The sequence below is a fragment of the Martes martes genome (genome assembly GCF_963455335.1).
Source record: "Martes martes genome assembly, chromosome: 13".
NCBI classification, from domain to species: Eukaryota; Metazoa; Chordata; class Mammalia; order Carnivora; family Mustelidae; genus Martes; species Martes martes.
Window position 1 is genome coordinate 70524429 of NC_137901.1, and position 16345 is coordinate 70540773.

At 44.3% G+C, this 16345-nt stretch overlaps 1 protein-coding gene across 3 annotated transcripts in view; it reads right to left on the reverse strand.

Moving 5' to 3' along the window:
* NF2 (NF2, moesin-ezrin-radixin like (MERLIN) tumor suppressor) overlaps window positions 1–16345 on the reverse strand; it is a gene marked incomplete at its 3' end in the record, with an annotated part of 77941 nt that overhangs the window by 49856 nt on the left and 11740 nt on the right. For all 3 annotated transcript variants that reach the window (XM_080822075.1, XM_080822076.1, XM_080822077.1), the window contains exon 2: window positions 520–645. In XM_080822075.1, the coding sequence (XP_080678201.1) occupies window positions 520–645 (126 nt within the window). The remainder of the gene's footprint in view (window positions 1–519; window positions 646–16345) is intronic.

Consider the following 16345-nt stretch of genomic DNA (forward strand, 5'->3'; position numbering starts at 1 on the left):
AAAGAAAAAATGGATATTCTTTCTTCACCACAGGAACCAGGGCACTCTCTATTTCTTAGATCATGTGAATGACTAAATTGAGTTGGGCCACAGTGTTTCTCAAAAAGACTTAAAAACATTCCCTAAAGAACATGAGTCCCAAGCAAACCTTTCAAAGATATAAACTATTAAAAAAAAAAACACAGGATAATATCATAGTAATTTTTATTTATAAAGCCTGACTAGTGGTTCAATAAATTGAATAGCATAAAGCCAGAAGCTTTAGTGATGATGAGTAAAGAAGCCAGGGAGGGCAACAGTTTCCTCCTGGTTGGTTCTGCGGGCCTACGAGAGTGTGTGAGGAGCAAAAAGTCTGTGGCGTCTCGGGGACCTGTTTTCTACACGACTTACTTCAGGACTTGCCCCCTTCTCTACTGGGTGTCCCTAGTGCCCCATGATGAGCAAAGAAGCTAGGCACATGCTCAGGGAAAAACCAGAGCACACACCAGCCTCACTGGTCTCATCAAGTTCCAGCCCAACCTTCTTGTCCATTTTGAGCCAGGCCACGGTGTCCTTGATCGTGTACTGCAGTCCAAAAAACCAAGTTTCCCGAAGCCCCAGGGTCCGGCATACCAAGTCGAAGAGGTCCTTCCCTTTCCACTTCATCTGGAATGTAACAGACCAAAAGGGAGGGTGTTGTGAGCAAAAGTCATAATCCACTTGAGCAAAAACCTTTTTTCTCTGCGCTCCCTGCTCTCAGGTTCCAAAACATGGGGATGACACTAAGATGAGCACAGCAGAATCCCTCAATAATTTTAAAGCTTCCTACACAAACCATGAGTGGGGAAAATACCAATTAGAGCTTAATGGCTTAATCACTGCAAAGCATACACAATACCTCCCTTGGACAGTTCCTTATAGATCTTAATATCCCCAAAGCTGCTAATTTAGGAAAGCTGGTAAATAAGCACCTTCATTTAGGAGAGTCCAGCCTCTTGAGTTAACCCAGGGAGATGGCTAGCTTCTAGGACATTAATTTCTTTGAGACTCTGTCGTTGATTTTTTTTTTCCTTTTAAAATCATGACACTGTCCTTTGATAAAAAGCTACCAGGTTTTTTGTTTTGTTTTAAAGACTAGACTTCCTGCAAGTTTTTTTAAAAAAGCAACAGAGGAGAGGAAATGGTAACTGAAGTCCTAAATCATGCACAAAAAGAACCATTACCGACCAGTCAGCCAGACCACAGGTCTCTCCTAACCCAATGCAGAACTGAGGCTAAAGGAGAGGGGACTCAGCCACAGTCACACAGACTCTTGGTATTTAAACTCGGGGGATGAACAGACACCAATATACTGCAGCAAGCTTACCCTACAGCTTCACTTTCAAAAGGACCTAAAGCAAGGCTGCTAAACCCTTTTCTCAGCTGCAAGCTGAGAAAATGGAAAAGCAAGTTCAACATCTTAGTAAGAGAGGAAAACGCCCAGCCGTCTTGGTAAATGTTGCCACCTTGTGGTTTCCAAGTTCAATCACGCAGGATGTTCCCACACTAGCCCCAGGCTCGCCCCTGGGCCCCCAGCTCCATTCCCGCCCCCTCCATCTGGTGGACATTCAGATATACACCGGGTGCAGCTGTGAGCACATGAGACACATCCCAGAGATGGAGGTCACAGTAAGAATAATTTGGGGATTCAAATGCAAAGTCGCCAGACACCGGAAGGGCAAGACCACTCGGGTGCAGAAGCGTCTGTCCTTCTGCCCTCATTAGAAATCTCCCAATGTCCTGGCACACGGAAGATGCATAATGAAAAGGACTGGAAGAAAATCTAGGGGTTAGAGACAGGTTATAAAAGCAAAAGGAATAAGTAAGTGGGACCTCTGATACCTGATTGGCTTTTGCTAAAACCAGATTGTACAGAGGATTTTTCATGTAAGCCTTCTATTTTTAATATATATGAATGAACAGTGCGTTCTCTATGAGGTACTCAACAGGAAAGCCCATCCCTTCTCTGTGTTTACAAAGAGCAAAGTAGCAAGCTAGATGGAAGGGCACCAAAACCGCAGCAGACAAGTGGCTGAGATATGAATTGGCTTTTGTCCTTCACTGGGGCCATTTCTCCTGTCTGCCCTTCCAGCTCCGCCCCATCAGCTCTCCGTGACTTCAGTGAGGCCCCTGGAACACTACAAAGGTTGAGGTCTTTAGAAATGATTTTGAGTAGAATAAAATAAAATGACAAGTTCTATGTAAAAAAAAAAAAAAAAAAGATGATCTCCTGCAAGGCTGACTAAATGTCGGCACACCCACTTCTCCAGTCTGATAACAGCACAAAGGGTTTTTTAATTCACGGCAGGTTTTAATTCCTACAGGCAGACTTCACTGAAGAAATGTTACTTTGGAAAACTAGAAGCTTCGGGATGCTGATTATCCTCTTGTCTCTATTTTAAGCCAGTACATAGTACATAAATTATAAATGACTACCTTTCTACAAGATAATGTAACACTAAAGAACAGACATTAACTTGGAGAAGTTGAACACCCAAGGGCCAGGAAGCTCATGGCATCGATTCCCAGGCTGCCATAACTCACAGCCACTGCGGGGCCCAAGCTCGGCCACGGTGGGGCCGTCCGCAAGCAGGACGAGCAGTGCATCTCAACCAAGGCTGCGAAGAGGATGAGTGAGTGAACTTCTTGACTTTGGGGGAGTTTAAATTCTCAAGCATAGTATCATATGAATGCAGTTTTCCTGTATTCCTTTCTACTTCTTTGTTTTTAAAATGCAAAACAATCCCTGCCAAATGCAAATAGACAATGTCTTTGTTCTCAAGAAGCTTCCAATTGTGAGGAGGTGGGGGGAATTCTCCCACCAATTCAGGATGCCCTATTTAGATTCGTAACTTTGACTCTAAGGATCACAGAATGCCAGAGTCAGATGTGAGCCAGAGTAATTACCTACTGTTAGACCCTTCCCTTTAATTATAAATAAGGAAACTGAGTCACAGATTCTTTGGCAGCTTTCTGAGTCAGACACTGGTCTTCTCCCTGGTGATCTAAGGTGGGCAACCCCTTAGTTCCTCAGTGGCCTCTCTGCCTGCTCTGAGGGCTCTCCACCAGCACTCCCCAACCACCTTTTCCAGTAAGAAACTCATGTCGTAAACTCTTCTCCTGCCCTGAAACCAAACCCATTCTTGAAAGAGCCAGATACTGCTTCTTTACAGCTCAATATGAATTAAAAGTTCTGCTCTTACTCTTTCAATATGCACCACAGAGCCCGCCCTCTGTGCCCAGCAATGCCAGACACAGAGAATGCAAAATGGTGGACTCATGGTCCCTGTAGGAGACACAAGGAAGGACCTAAGTAAGAAAAGGCGTTAGAGAACAAGTGAGAGCTAGATGAAGGAGGGAAAGAAAGAACTCTAAAAAAGAAAATCATGATATGTACAGTGAAATTCAAGTCATCTGGTAGAGCTGAGACAGACAGCCTGAACTCAAGATGGGGTGTGGTGGGAATTCAGTTCCATGTGGGGCCAGGTGGCTCACCATGGAGTCCTTGAAGACTCTTGGGAAGAGGGGTGATGGGATCACATCAGCATTCTGGAATGTGCTTCCATCAGCAAGGCAGAGAACGGGTTGGAGGAAAGGAGCCTAGAATCAAGAAAAGAAAAAACAAGAGGCCAAGTCTGCCTGGATGAAGGAAGTGGGAGAGAGGGAAGACAGACTGAGCACTGGAAAGGAGGGAGTCGCAGAGCTGACTTCGCAGAGCTGACTCCTGAGTGCCGGTGGGGACTGAGGGAGCAAGAATGACGAGTGACACCTGCATTTCTGGCTTGAGCATGAGAGATGGCAAATAGGAGGAACAGCACGTTTCAGGGGGAATAGATGAGCAACCAAGTGTTAGACAGGATAAGTTAAAGTGCTGGAGGAAACCAGGTAGCAACGTGCTAAATATATTTGATTGTAACTCTTATTAGCTCTATTTATAAAAGAAGATGCTCTATCATTAAGTAATTACGAAGTTTTTCTTTTGGGTTAAATCTAACCTCCAACATGTTGTGTGCCTACATGAGGTTCTACTTTTCAACATGCCCTTCCCCTGTGTATGAGGCTTGCTTAGTCCTCCTAATTTGGGCTTCTCCTTCTTCACAAACAAGAACCACTGGTCACAGTTGCTCTAGGTGGTTCCCATGACACTCTGTGAAGGGAGGTCCTAGGTTGTGAATGGGCTTCTCTGGTGCCAGCTGACTCACCAGAGTGTGACCGTGCCTGTCTTTACAGTTTTATCAGCAACCCCCTGCACTGTGCTGATGCTGTAACATGATCTGAATGTCTCCCAAGATTGTAGGCGCCTCAGAGCAAGAGTGACATCGGTCATCCTCTGTTGCCCACAGCACCCAGCTGACTTTGTACACACAAGACACAGCAAACAATGACCATCCAACAGAAGACTTGTCTAATTCAAAAACCCAAGGCTCAAAAACTTAAAGCAAAAATTAGCCCCCATAAGGGATACCTGGGTGACTTAATTGGTTAGGTGTCCAACTCTTGATTTCGGCTCAGGTCTTGATCCCAGGGTCATGAGACTGAGCCCCACATTGGGCTCCACATTGGGCTCCACGTTGGGCATGAACCTGCTGAGGATTCTCTCTCTCCCTCTCCCTTTGCCCCTCCCCGGTTCCCCTCCCTCCCAGCTCACACACGCTCTCACCCTCTCTCAAAAAAATAATCTGGGGGGGCGCCTGGGTAGCTCAGTGGGTTAAGCCTCTGCCTTCGGCTCAGGTCATGATCTCGGGGTCCTGGGATTGAGCCCCACGTCAGGCTCTCTGCTCAGCAGGGAGCCTGCTTCCCCTTCTCTCTCTGCCTGCTGCTCTGCCTACTTGTGATCTCTCTTTCTCTGTGTGTCAAATAAATAAACTAAATCTTTAAAATAATAATAATAATAATAATAATCTGGGGCACCTGAGTGGCTCAGTAGGTAAAGCATCACCTTTGGCTCAGGTCATGATCCCGGGGTCCTGGGATCAAGCCCCACAATGGGCTCCCTGCTCAGTGGGAAGCCTCCCTCTCCCTCTGCTCTTCCCCCTGCTTCTGCTCTTTCTCTCTCTGTCAAATAAATAAAATCCTTTTTTTAAAAAAGGATTTTTTAAAAATCCTTCAAGAAATACTTGGTGAACACAGATTGTATCTAAGCACCACCCAAGGTACAGGAGATAGAGAAAGAAGACAGTCTCCGCTCTTACAGAATAGGACTAGGGCATGAGTCAATCAGGAATAGATAATCACCTCCCTCACCCTACACACAATAATCAATTCCAGTTGTGAGTGCCACACAGGGACCCTCAGAGGGTGTAGGGACCCCTGAGAAAGAACCCTCTATCCTGGAGGGGTGGGAAATGGTATCTAAATCAACTATCACAGTAGGAGAGAAGTGTCAGGTGAACACTGGGCTTGGGGAAGGAGTGAGCCGGGTAGTGTGTTCCAGGCATGGGGAATAGCATATGCAAAAGTCTAGAGGCAAAAAGCTCAGATGGGGGCACCTGGCTGGCTCAGTCAGTGGAGCATGTGACTCTTAATCTCAGGGTCGTGAGTTCAAGCCCCACATTGGGTGTACAGATCACCTAAATGAACTTAAAAAAAAAAAAGTGGGGGGGGCGTCTGGGTGGCTCAGTGGGTTAAGCCTCTGCCTTCGGCTCAGGTCATGATCTCAGGGTCCTGGGATCAAGACCCACATCGGGCTCTTTGCTCAGCGGGGAGCCTGCTTCCCTCCCTCTCTCTGCCTGCCTCTCTGCCTACCGGTGATCTCTCTGTCAAATAAATAAATAAATAAGATCTTTAAAAAAAAAAAGAAACAGCTTAGATGGTCCTTGTAGGAAATGAAAGCATTTATAGTTCAGTTTGACTGGAGAACACTGCTGTACTTCTAAAAAGACCAAAAGTACCACCTAAAACCAATTCTTTGTCAACAAACTCTACCTCTCGTTTTAACCACAGAAAGTGGTTACTCACCAAAAAGTTATTCAGGTGACTGTTTTCTCCTTTTTTTTTCCTCCAAAGGATGGAATATAACCATATCTAGATATTCTAGATACACGGGAGAGAAGTGAAATCATTACTAAGATGGCTGTCTCTGTCCACTAGGCTTTAATTCTTTCCAGGAGCTGGTCTAAGAGGCAAAGACAGGCGATAGTTACCTAACATCAGTATGAATCTCAGCGCTGTCACTGTGTGACCTTGGGCAAGTTATTGAATTTCCTTGTGCTTCGCAACGGGGCTGATAAACAGACCCTGTCTTAGCAGATTGATCTAAGGATTAAATGCATTAATATATTTTAAAAGCCTAAATACTTTAGTAAATATAGTGCCCAGCCCATGGCAAATACTCAATAAAGGCTGGTTATTATTCATTCTAAGCCCTCCTCCTCTCCTTACATTCTCAAGTGGTGCCATGTAAAGCCTCCCGGTCCTGTTTCACTCCAGGGATGATGGATGACAGATCAGAAAGGGCACCATCAATTCTCATCAAGCTACCCATGCTATCACTCATCTGACAAACATTTATTGAGCACCCACTACGTCCTAGTCATTGTGCTCGGCACAAGAGATAAATGATGAGTTCAGGACAAGATGCTGTCCCCATTCACGTCTGACAGGGAAGACAGGTAGGTAAATGAATAACGAAAATGCACCCGGGAAATGCTAACAGAACAGGGTGCTGTGGGAACACAGCTCAAGCCTGGGGACCAGGGTCAGGGGCTTCACGGAGGGGACATTTTCTGAGCTGGGTCTGGGGAGCCAGGCAGTAGCTGGTACCCTGGTGAAGGGGCTAAAGAAAGGGAAGTCATGCCAGCCGGAGGGAACAGCATGTCTGCCACTCAGGTCCAAGCTGTTGCAAAGTGAAGGAATGTTCTTTGCACTTTTCTGGTAGCTGACGAGCAGCCTAATTACGCTATCTGCAGTACTGAATGTTCAATGCGGTACTGAAGACGCTTCTGCCCGATGCATGTGACGCTTCGGACTCCACAAGTTGACAGCGAACTACGCTGCTTGGTCCCTGGTTCTAAACGGCTATGCGTCCCGTAACAATACCTGCCAGGTCTCTAAGGAGCCACGGCCAGGAGGATGAGGCTCATGTTTATTTTGTTACTAAAATATTTCCTTTCCTGATAACCTATTAGCCCATAAGCCTTTCGGGCTTTGCACTTAACACTACTTAAAGGTCTTTTTGTTAGGGTTTGTCATTTTTCCCGGACAGACTGCCAAAAACGGAACAGCTCCTGGGTCTGCTGAAGTGTTCACTGAGGCGCACATCTCCACCTGGCCAGAGTGTTTGAACTGCTCCACGCACACCAACACTGCTCCCCTCTCAGCCTCCTGAAGAGCAGGGACGCTCACAGGCCAGTGATCATTTTGCGGACAGAAAAAGAGAGACGGCAGAACTGAGAAAGGCGATCTGCAGGGAGAAGAGCAGGGAGGAGCGCAAATCTGGACTCCACAGTGTGTCAGCTCCTGCTCCGCAGACCTCGTCCTCAAGGTGCCCTTCAAGCGGGAGGGAGCTGATGGTAGTGAGCCTGGAAGTACAAGGCTTCTCGCTTTGTGCCTCTGCTCTCCCATTACTTTAACAGGCTGCAGTGCTATTTCATAGATATATACTTGTGCCTGTATCAGAGATAGATGCGTATGAACTTTATAAACAGGACTAAGTGCTGTCAGCTTGTTATTTTTCGTAGGGGCTGGATTTATGAGCTTTACCCAAAGTGAAGTGCTTATAATTTATCAACCTAGAATGTTTTAAGTAAATAGCACTAAGCACTCACCCTCCGCAGCAGGAACAGAGCGCTTTTCTGTTGTAGGAAGCAACTGGCACCAATAAACTACAGTGTTGACTGGGGTCTATTACCCCAGGAAACGTTATGAATAACAACCACAACGGCTGTCTTACAGTTGGCCAGGTTTAGACACACAGCCCTAAAATTTCTTTCTTTCAAGCCTTCACACTGCATTCTCCCACTCCTTTCTCTGGGCCGTGCAGCCATCAACAATTGAATCCCTCTCCTTCTTACTGATAGAACCAGGGGAGGGTCAACAGGAAACCAGCCAGTCTTTGGTGGGAAAAGGCCATAGCTGAACAACACGATTAAACGACAACTTTCTTGAAGAAAGAGAATCGAATTTGGCCGCCATATGTGAAATGCCCGAGAATTAGGCCACAGAGAAACTTCGACTTTACAGAGAAGACTCAGATCTGGGAAAAGCTACAGAGAAACAACACTCCATTTCATAGAGGTCTGGGGGACTACATTATTGGGCCACACAAAGAATGCTATTCGATTAGCTATCTACTCCACAAAAGATGAAAGAGAACAGACCAGACAAACCCAGCATTTACTTCTTAGGGTTTAGCTCACAAGCTGCCCTAGCATTTGCCATAGAAACTGTCAAGAGGCTGGCCCCCTTACATATAGAGCAATGAAGGAACTGTGTCTCTCTGTGCTCAGGATATGTGCCACGTGTCTACCACTGTCAGAAACAGAAAACCAAGGCTGACTGTGATTTCCCCTCTCAATATTTATCCCTGACCGACTTCTACAGTCATGACTGGCCTACAAGAACCAGTTTATAAAAGTCTAGAAAACTTAAGATGTAAACCTAAATACAACTTTTATTTAACCATTTTGGGGGAAAAAAAAAAACTTGATACCAAATACTTCTATTTACAAGATAAACACAATGGAAAAAGTTACAAAAAGGATTCTGCTGTGCAGTAAGTGAATGATGAGTTCCATTAACATCTATTCTGGTTAATCAATGAGGATAAAAAAGTATAGTAATGCAGGGGTAAAACCGACAGGACCCAGTTCAGGGTGTGGTATCACCACACTACAGAAGCGGGTTCTTGTGTTTCATGAGCCGAAACTGCAAAACTATCGAGTCATGTCCTGTCACAAGTAAAGGATACCCCAAGCCTAATCAGCCATTATTTCCCAACACAAGGGAAAAGGGGATCCTCCAAAAAAGAGACTAATTTCTCTGCTCTATCAATCACAACCCCTATATCCCTCATCTAAATCCGAGCAAAAACCTTCTCTTTGCAAAAAACCCCACCTCCAATCTCTTGCCTGTCAGTTTCTGCCTTAATCAACCGCAGCCAGTAAATTTCCTCTCCCAGTCCTTAAATCATCTGTTGTTTGCCAAATCCATTTAAATTAATGGTTTCAAGGCCCTCCACCAATTACTTCCTCCCTGCAACCAATTACCCTGCTTGTTAAAACCCAGCCTGTGCCCTCCCCAGTCAGCAAACCTACGTGCTTCCATTTATCCAGAACCAGATCCTTCTAAAGTCCATCCCTCACCTCACCACTGTCCCCTCCCCCATCCAACTCCAGGTAAGAGAGTCAGTATGTACTTTACATACACAGGAAAAGGAGGTGTTTGTCTTTCCCCAAGATTCCTGTCTTTCCTTCAGTCTTGCAGGTCACAAACTCCTTGAAGGCAAGGATTACTATGCACACATCACACAGACACACACACTTTAGGTCTCCCAGAACCCAAGCAGGTGCGGCATAACCTGTGGCCACCCTGTGCATGCTTCTGGTTGCCTGATGATGTTGACGGTGATGATGATGATGATGACCAGATGAGTTTCTGAGTAGAACAGTCTTCTAAGTCATGATTGCAATGAAGAAGCAAGAATTTATGACACTCCGCATTAAAATTCAAATTGCAGAATTGGGCCTTAAGGTATGTATTTTCCCCCCTTTAGTGACACACACTCATTTCTTCTCTCTAAAAATTCCTTGGCAAGGAAATCCAAATCGCAGAGAACCAACCAAGAAAAATTTCCACAGGACCAAAGAAACGAGTAAGAAACAAGATACAGACCCTTGGGAAGCCACAAAATGGAGGTTTTAAACCCTCAGTCTTTCAAAACCAAATGAATGATAGTTTTCTAGGGGAAAAAAGAAGTCCTTATTTTTGTAGCTTCTGGCATGTTTCCTGCCACAGTGGAGAGAGGTTATGGGAGCAGCAGTGAACCTAGAGAATGGATCTGGATCCTAAACTCCTTCCCTCTACCACACACACAAGCCCATATATAATCCTGAGGGAGCCACGCAACTCCACCGGGCTTCGGTTTCTTCTTCTGTCAATCTCTTATGCCCCATGCAAGGCCCCAATTCTATGATGCTATGAAAAAAGATTCAAAGTCAGCTGACAGATGACAGAGTGAAAAGAAACAATATAGTTATAATGTTATAAAAGCAATACAGTCCCCCAAAAGCCAAGGAGACAATCTCTATCTTTGGAATTTAGCTCACAACATGAGAGCAATCATAGCCTTGTCAAATAGCTACAAAACCCCCAAACCTGCTGTGTTGGGAAAGTCACTTAACCTCTCCGGGTCTCAGCTTCCACAGTCATCAAGTGGTCTTGGAGGATTAACACCCTCTGAGTCTATGAGCTTGAGATGGTTTTGTATAAACCATGTAGCACTTTGTCCACTGCTGTAATAATTTTCTTTCTTTTTTTTTTTTTTAAGGATTTTCTTCGTTTATTTGAGAGAGAGCAAGTGAGAAAGCATAAGCAGGGGGAAGGGCAGTGGGGAGGGAGAAACAGACTCCCTGCTGAGCAGGGAGCCCTCAATGTGGGGCTGGGTCCCAGGAGAGGATGCTTAACCGGCCAAGCCACCCAGGCCCTCCAATAATTTTCTTTTAATTCTGTAACATTCCATTCTGTATCTTAAAATCATTTCAGGCATGTAAATGACACTTGACACTTAATTTATGTGTGCTTTCTACGTGCTTTTTCCTTACTAAGGTCCTACTATTGCTGCTGTGTTCCTTACTCATAATAATCAAGAGCTGACTATATTAAGTATAAACTCTCTAATGTAACAAAAGTGGTCATTGTAATGCTGCTGAAAAATAACCGTTTTTAGCACCTAGCACCCTGCTGAGGTTCAGCAAATATCAACAATCACAAATGTTGAAATACTGAGAATAATTCCGCAGAGAGCTACAAATAGGAAACAATCGTAAATTCAGTGCAGGTAGACAGAGCTAAATTTTAAATGTCTAAATAGGTAAAACCAACAGACCGAAATAAAACCCATGACAAAGTATCAACCAGTTGATTAACTCCTCCTGCCCTGGACATCACAAAAATTACAGTCTGTATTTAAAAGAACATTCTTTCAAAAAACTTCCCACCAAAACAGAGCTAGAGCATTAATCCATTCATCCAAACCGGCTCATGAAGAACCCCAGCTCTAGTCTGGAAAGAAATTTTTTTTTAAAGATTTTATTTATTTGACAGACAGAGATCACAAGTACACAGAGAGGCAGGAAGAGAGGGGGTGGGGGGAGCAGGCTCCCCCCTGAGCAGAGAGCCCAATGAGGGGCTGATCCCAGGACCCCAGGATTACAACCTGAGCCAAAGGCAGAGACTTTAACCCATTGAGCCACCCAGGCGCCCCTGGAAAGAAATTTTAAACATTCAGGGTCTGCTTCTAGCTTGACCTTTTAATTCCGTTTCATAGTCATCGGCATGATGACACTGGTGTAACAACGCTGGAAGGATTAGGTATGAGTGCACAGGGCTAGTAAACATGTCTGCAAATGGATGAGAACTACTGTGGGTTGTAGATTTCTTTAATACATTTATGAGACCTTTTTTTTTTTTTTAAAGACTCTTATTTATTTGACAGAGAGAGACATAGAAAGAGAGGAAACACAAACAGGAGGAGTGGGAGAGGGAGAAGCAGGCTCTCCGCTGAGCAGGAAGCCCGATGTGGGACTTGATCCCAGGACTCTGGGATCATGACTCTGGGACTCAAAATCATGACTCAAAGTCCAGGACTCTGGGGATCATGGCCTGAGCCAAAGGCAGACACTTAGACTGAGCCACTCAGGCGCCCCTATGAGACTCTGTTTTAATCTCCAGTCAATCTCCAATCAATACACTAGATAAAGACACTGTTGCTGAATTTAAAACTTCAGATCAGTTCAGATAAGTTTATAATAATGACTCTGGGCTTTGGTTTTAAGTTTTACCTGAAAGTCAAATTATCAAAACAACTACAACTAGGAGATTAAAATGGCAAGGTGGATGGGGAAACTGTAAGTAACGTAACTCACTAACAGAGAACTTTTGGAAATTTCCAACGCTCAGTCCAAATTTGGCAAAGAAGGAAAAAGTCAGACGGCAGAGAGGGCTAGAAGAGGAAAAGGACCCAGTGACTTTAGAAATGATGTGTTCTGACCCCACCTAGTGGCGGCTGGACTGATTTCTAACACCTTCAGTCTCCGCACTAGTGACTGAAGATTTGATTCAAGATTTTTTCCCCTTGAGGTCAGCACTAGTTTGGTAATAAATTTTTACGTGCTAAAAATGTACTAAAACATGTGGATTTAGAATCTAAATTAGACAAAGCATAGACAGGAGGATGGAACACATCATCCTGTAACAAACCAGAGAAGCCTCATCACCAGCTGGCTAAAAAGATTAGCAGCTCTGAGAAAACTCAATTCTGGGTTTTTAAGACCTCAAATGCCTTTAACTTCTAAAATTAAAAATAAACAAGCACCAAAAATGTTCTTGGACAAGAATGCAAAACTAGCAGAATAACTGGAGAAGTCATTAGAAACAAAAAAAGGGAAAATTGACACACTGGGGACAAAAGAATAGGGAATAAAAATGGCAGAAGAGAATCCTGCTATCACAGTGGACATCAAGCTAGACAGAGATCAATTACAAATAAATCCTTAAACAGAAATATGGTGTCATATACAGCTCATAATTATAGAGTCTAACAGTCTACAATTGCAAAGGCATGGATAATCTGAAAAAGATTCAAAGAAAATGAAGGAGATGATTAAAGGAGAAAATTTAGGGGCGCCTGGGTGGCTCAGTGGGTTAGGCCTCTGCCTTCAGCTCGGGTATGGTCTTGGGGTCCTGGGATGGAGGGCTCTCTGCTCAGCGGGGAGCCAGCCTCCCGCCCCTCCCCCTGCCTGCTGCTCTGCCTACTTGTGATCTCTCTCTGTCAAATTAATAAATAAAATCTTTAATAATAATAGTAAAAATAAAAAATAAAGGAGAAAATTCAGAGTGCCTTCTAACATGAGACCCTTCCGCTTTACTCCCACACTCCCATTTCATTATAACATGAGAAGCTAGTATTTACCAAGAGCTTCCTAGATAAGTGCCCATAAAGGTCCACCTCATTCATTCACACATTAAACAATTCTACATGAAAAATGGTATTTTTCTCATTTTATAGATGTGGCAACTGAGGCTTAGAGAAGTCCAAGATCATTCAGACAGCAGGTGGCAGTGGTAGGACTTAAACTCAAACCAACTTACCCCTTCTATTGGGATGCCAGCTCTTGTTCCCTAAGCAATATCCTTCCTGTCCTCCAGCAGATTTTTCTCACACCTACATGCTCAAATCCTGAGATGGTTTCCTACTAAGAAGGAAATATGAAAGGGGGAGTTGTGCAATGAGCTTCTTCCGCCCAGATCACCTAAAATAGGATGCTAAATCAGAGGGCCTTTGGAAATCAAGTTCTTTCCTCTCATTTTTCAGACTAGGAACTGAGGCCTAGAGTTGGGGGAAAGAAGAGACATGGCCAAGATCACACAGACGTGCTCTGCCTAGAAGCTAGGGGTTGTTCAAATACCAGTTCAGGGCTCTCAGTGGGTTTATACAAGTAACACCCTGACTACACACCCAGACCAGATACAGGAAGTGCGCTGACCTCCTAAGCACTATGCTGGCTAGGCTTGACTGAAAAATTGCCTCCTGTTTGGCTGGCCTTGCGGCCTGAGGACCAGCTCTAGGCCTTGGTACCTCCTGAATCTGGGGCCTAGAGTTCCCCTACTCATTCTTTGTCACAGAAGGCCCTGATCCCTGGCCTCATCCTTCTAGTGCCCAGGCCTTTGGATTCAGTCCAGTTTTGTCCCAGGCCCCAGCTAGTTCAGGTTTTGCCATGACACCTGGCCCAGAGTGTTTGTTTTCTAATTGGGCTCCTTGTTTCCAAACTCTTCCCATCCCCACCCCCAAACATTTCAAGTCATTCTGCATGGAGACCACTTTAAATCACCATGAACACCATGGAAATCTGGGACCTTCCCTCTTAAATATCTTTCTGTGTGCTTGAATGCCTTAAATACTGGCTATTCCAAACCTGAACTGAAGCAGGGGGTGGAGGAGAAGGAGGTGGATTTCAAAGTTAAATAACTAACTTTTCAAAGCACATGGAAAGGTCTCAGAATAGAGAGGTTAACCAATTGCTATTTATGTGCACACACCAAATTTAAGAGAATATCAGGCTGAATATAGGAAAGAATATTTGGACCACAAAGCTTATTAAATATGCGACCAGAAAATACTGAACTGTTACAAAAGAAGGTCAAAGGCAAGGAATTTTAAGCCAAAGGCAAGGAATTACAAACAGGATCATGGCAAGTGAAAAGAATTCACTTATGGAAAGTGTCCATTTGATTCAAAGGAAAACCAGACACTGAGGCAATGCAACAGAGGTCGTCAGTCACATCATCCACCGGCCAAAATTTAAGCCCACTGGCAAGTTCACAAAATGTTTTGAAATGGTATCTTATGGCAAATGCAAAAAAATAAAATAATGCCATAGGCAAATGGTTGAGTTAGAAAGTCTAAGTACTTTACCAACGACTCAGTTTTAATCCCTGTAACAATCCCTTGCAGGAAGAATTATTATGCTCCCCATTCTACAGATGAGGAAACAGGCATCTGAAGAGGATTAAGGAACCTGTCTAAGGTCATTGAGCTGGTTAGGGCAGAGCCAAGGATCAGACTCCTGAGACCAAGCTCTCCCGAGATGCTCATAACCTCTAGGCTGTGCTGCTTCAGAGTCCAAACAAGTAAACTGGAACTTGATCTAAGACCTCTCCAACTGGGGCGCCTGGGTAGCTCAGTCGTTAAGCATCTGCCTTCGGCTCAGGTCATGATCCCAGGGTCCTGGGATCAAGCCCCGCATCGGGCTCCCTGCTCAGTGGAGAGCGTGCTACTCCCTCTCCCACTCCCCCTGCTTTGTTCCCTCTCTCGCTGTGTCTTTCTCTGTCAAATAAATAAATAAAAACCTAAAAAAAAAAAAAAAAAGACCTCTAACTGACTTGAAGACTTCGTTGTGAGGTTCAAATAAGCACTGGTCATTAGTGAGATTCTCCCGCTAACAGTCCCTGTCCTCTTCTTTCTTTTTCAGAATAGACAGTGGCTCTGTGGGGACTTTAAGCAGGCTATATACCCTGCTGGAGTCTCCAATTCCCACTCTGAAAATGAAGCCAATGACAAGACCTCCATCCTAAGTAGGTCTTGACCACTTCTATGTCCACACGGGTACTCAGTAAATATCTGTTGAGTGAATAAGTGAACGAGTCTCTGTTGTATCAAATGAGATAGTACATTTAAAGCATTTAGCATGGGGCCTGGCACACAGTAACTGTTACTCCCTAGCCCTTCCTCCTACAAAAGAGCAGACATGGGGGCCAGCAGATGGCAGCACCAGCCAGTGTATGTCCGGCTTCCTTCTATCTTCACCTGCACAACTACATCCAGCATTCACCTGACTGCCCACATCCCCTATCTGCAGACCCAGGACATCTGTGGGCATGCAAAAACCCATGGGAGAACACAGAAATAAGGCAGAAACAATCTTTCTTCCTAAATAAGAAAGAAGGTTTCTCAGTGCCCTCATATAGAGTCCCATTACTATATACAACTAGCAATGAAATGACCACCACTGCCCTCCAAAAGTCTGCAACCTAGAAGGGAAGCATTTGCCTAAATCTTCAAGTGTCTGGGTTGTAACATCTTACTGAAAATACCAGGGTGGTTCTTTCTGTTTTCCCCTTTCAAAGGTTTCTACTTTTTGTCCATTTGTATGTTGGAATGATCTGTAATGCTGGTGTTTAATCCAGTCATATTCCCACTTGGGTATGTGAAAACATTCGGGATGTCAACCAACAGAAAAAGGAGGCTTTGTTTCCAATATAAGATGGTATTAGAATCTCTCACAACTCAATTTGGAGAGATTTTTCATATTTGGCTCTTCTTACTGATAGATTGAATTATTAGAGTAAAATTCCAGCCTAGATAAGAAATAACATAACCGTTTAGCCTCCTGGCAAATTACGTTCAGCACCCACTTTCTCAAAATGACAAATATCAAATCTCTCAAGTGGAAAAATCCTCTGAAACAACAAGCCAACTGTGCAATGCAGCAAGTAGTGCAAGAAAGAGATTTATTCCCTATCTCTGCAGCAAAAAAGTCTGAACTTATTAGCATAAGGTAACATGATTCATATGTTAACTACCACTGGTTCTGAAATTGAGTCCTTAGAC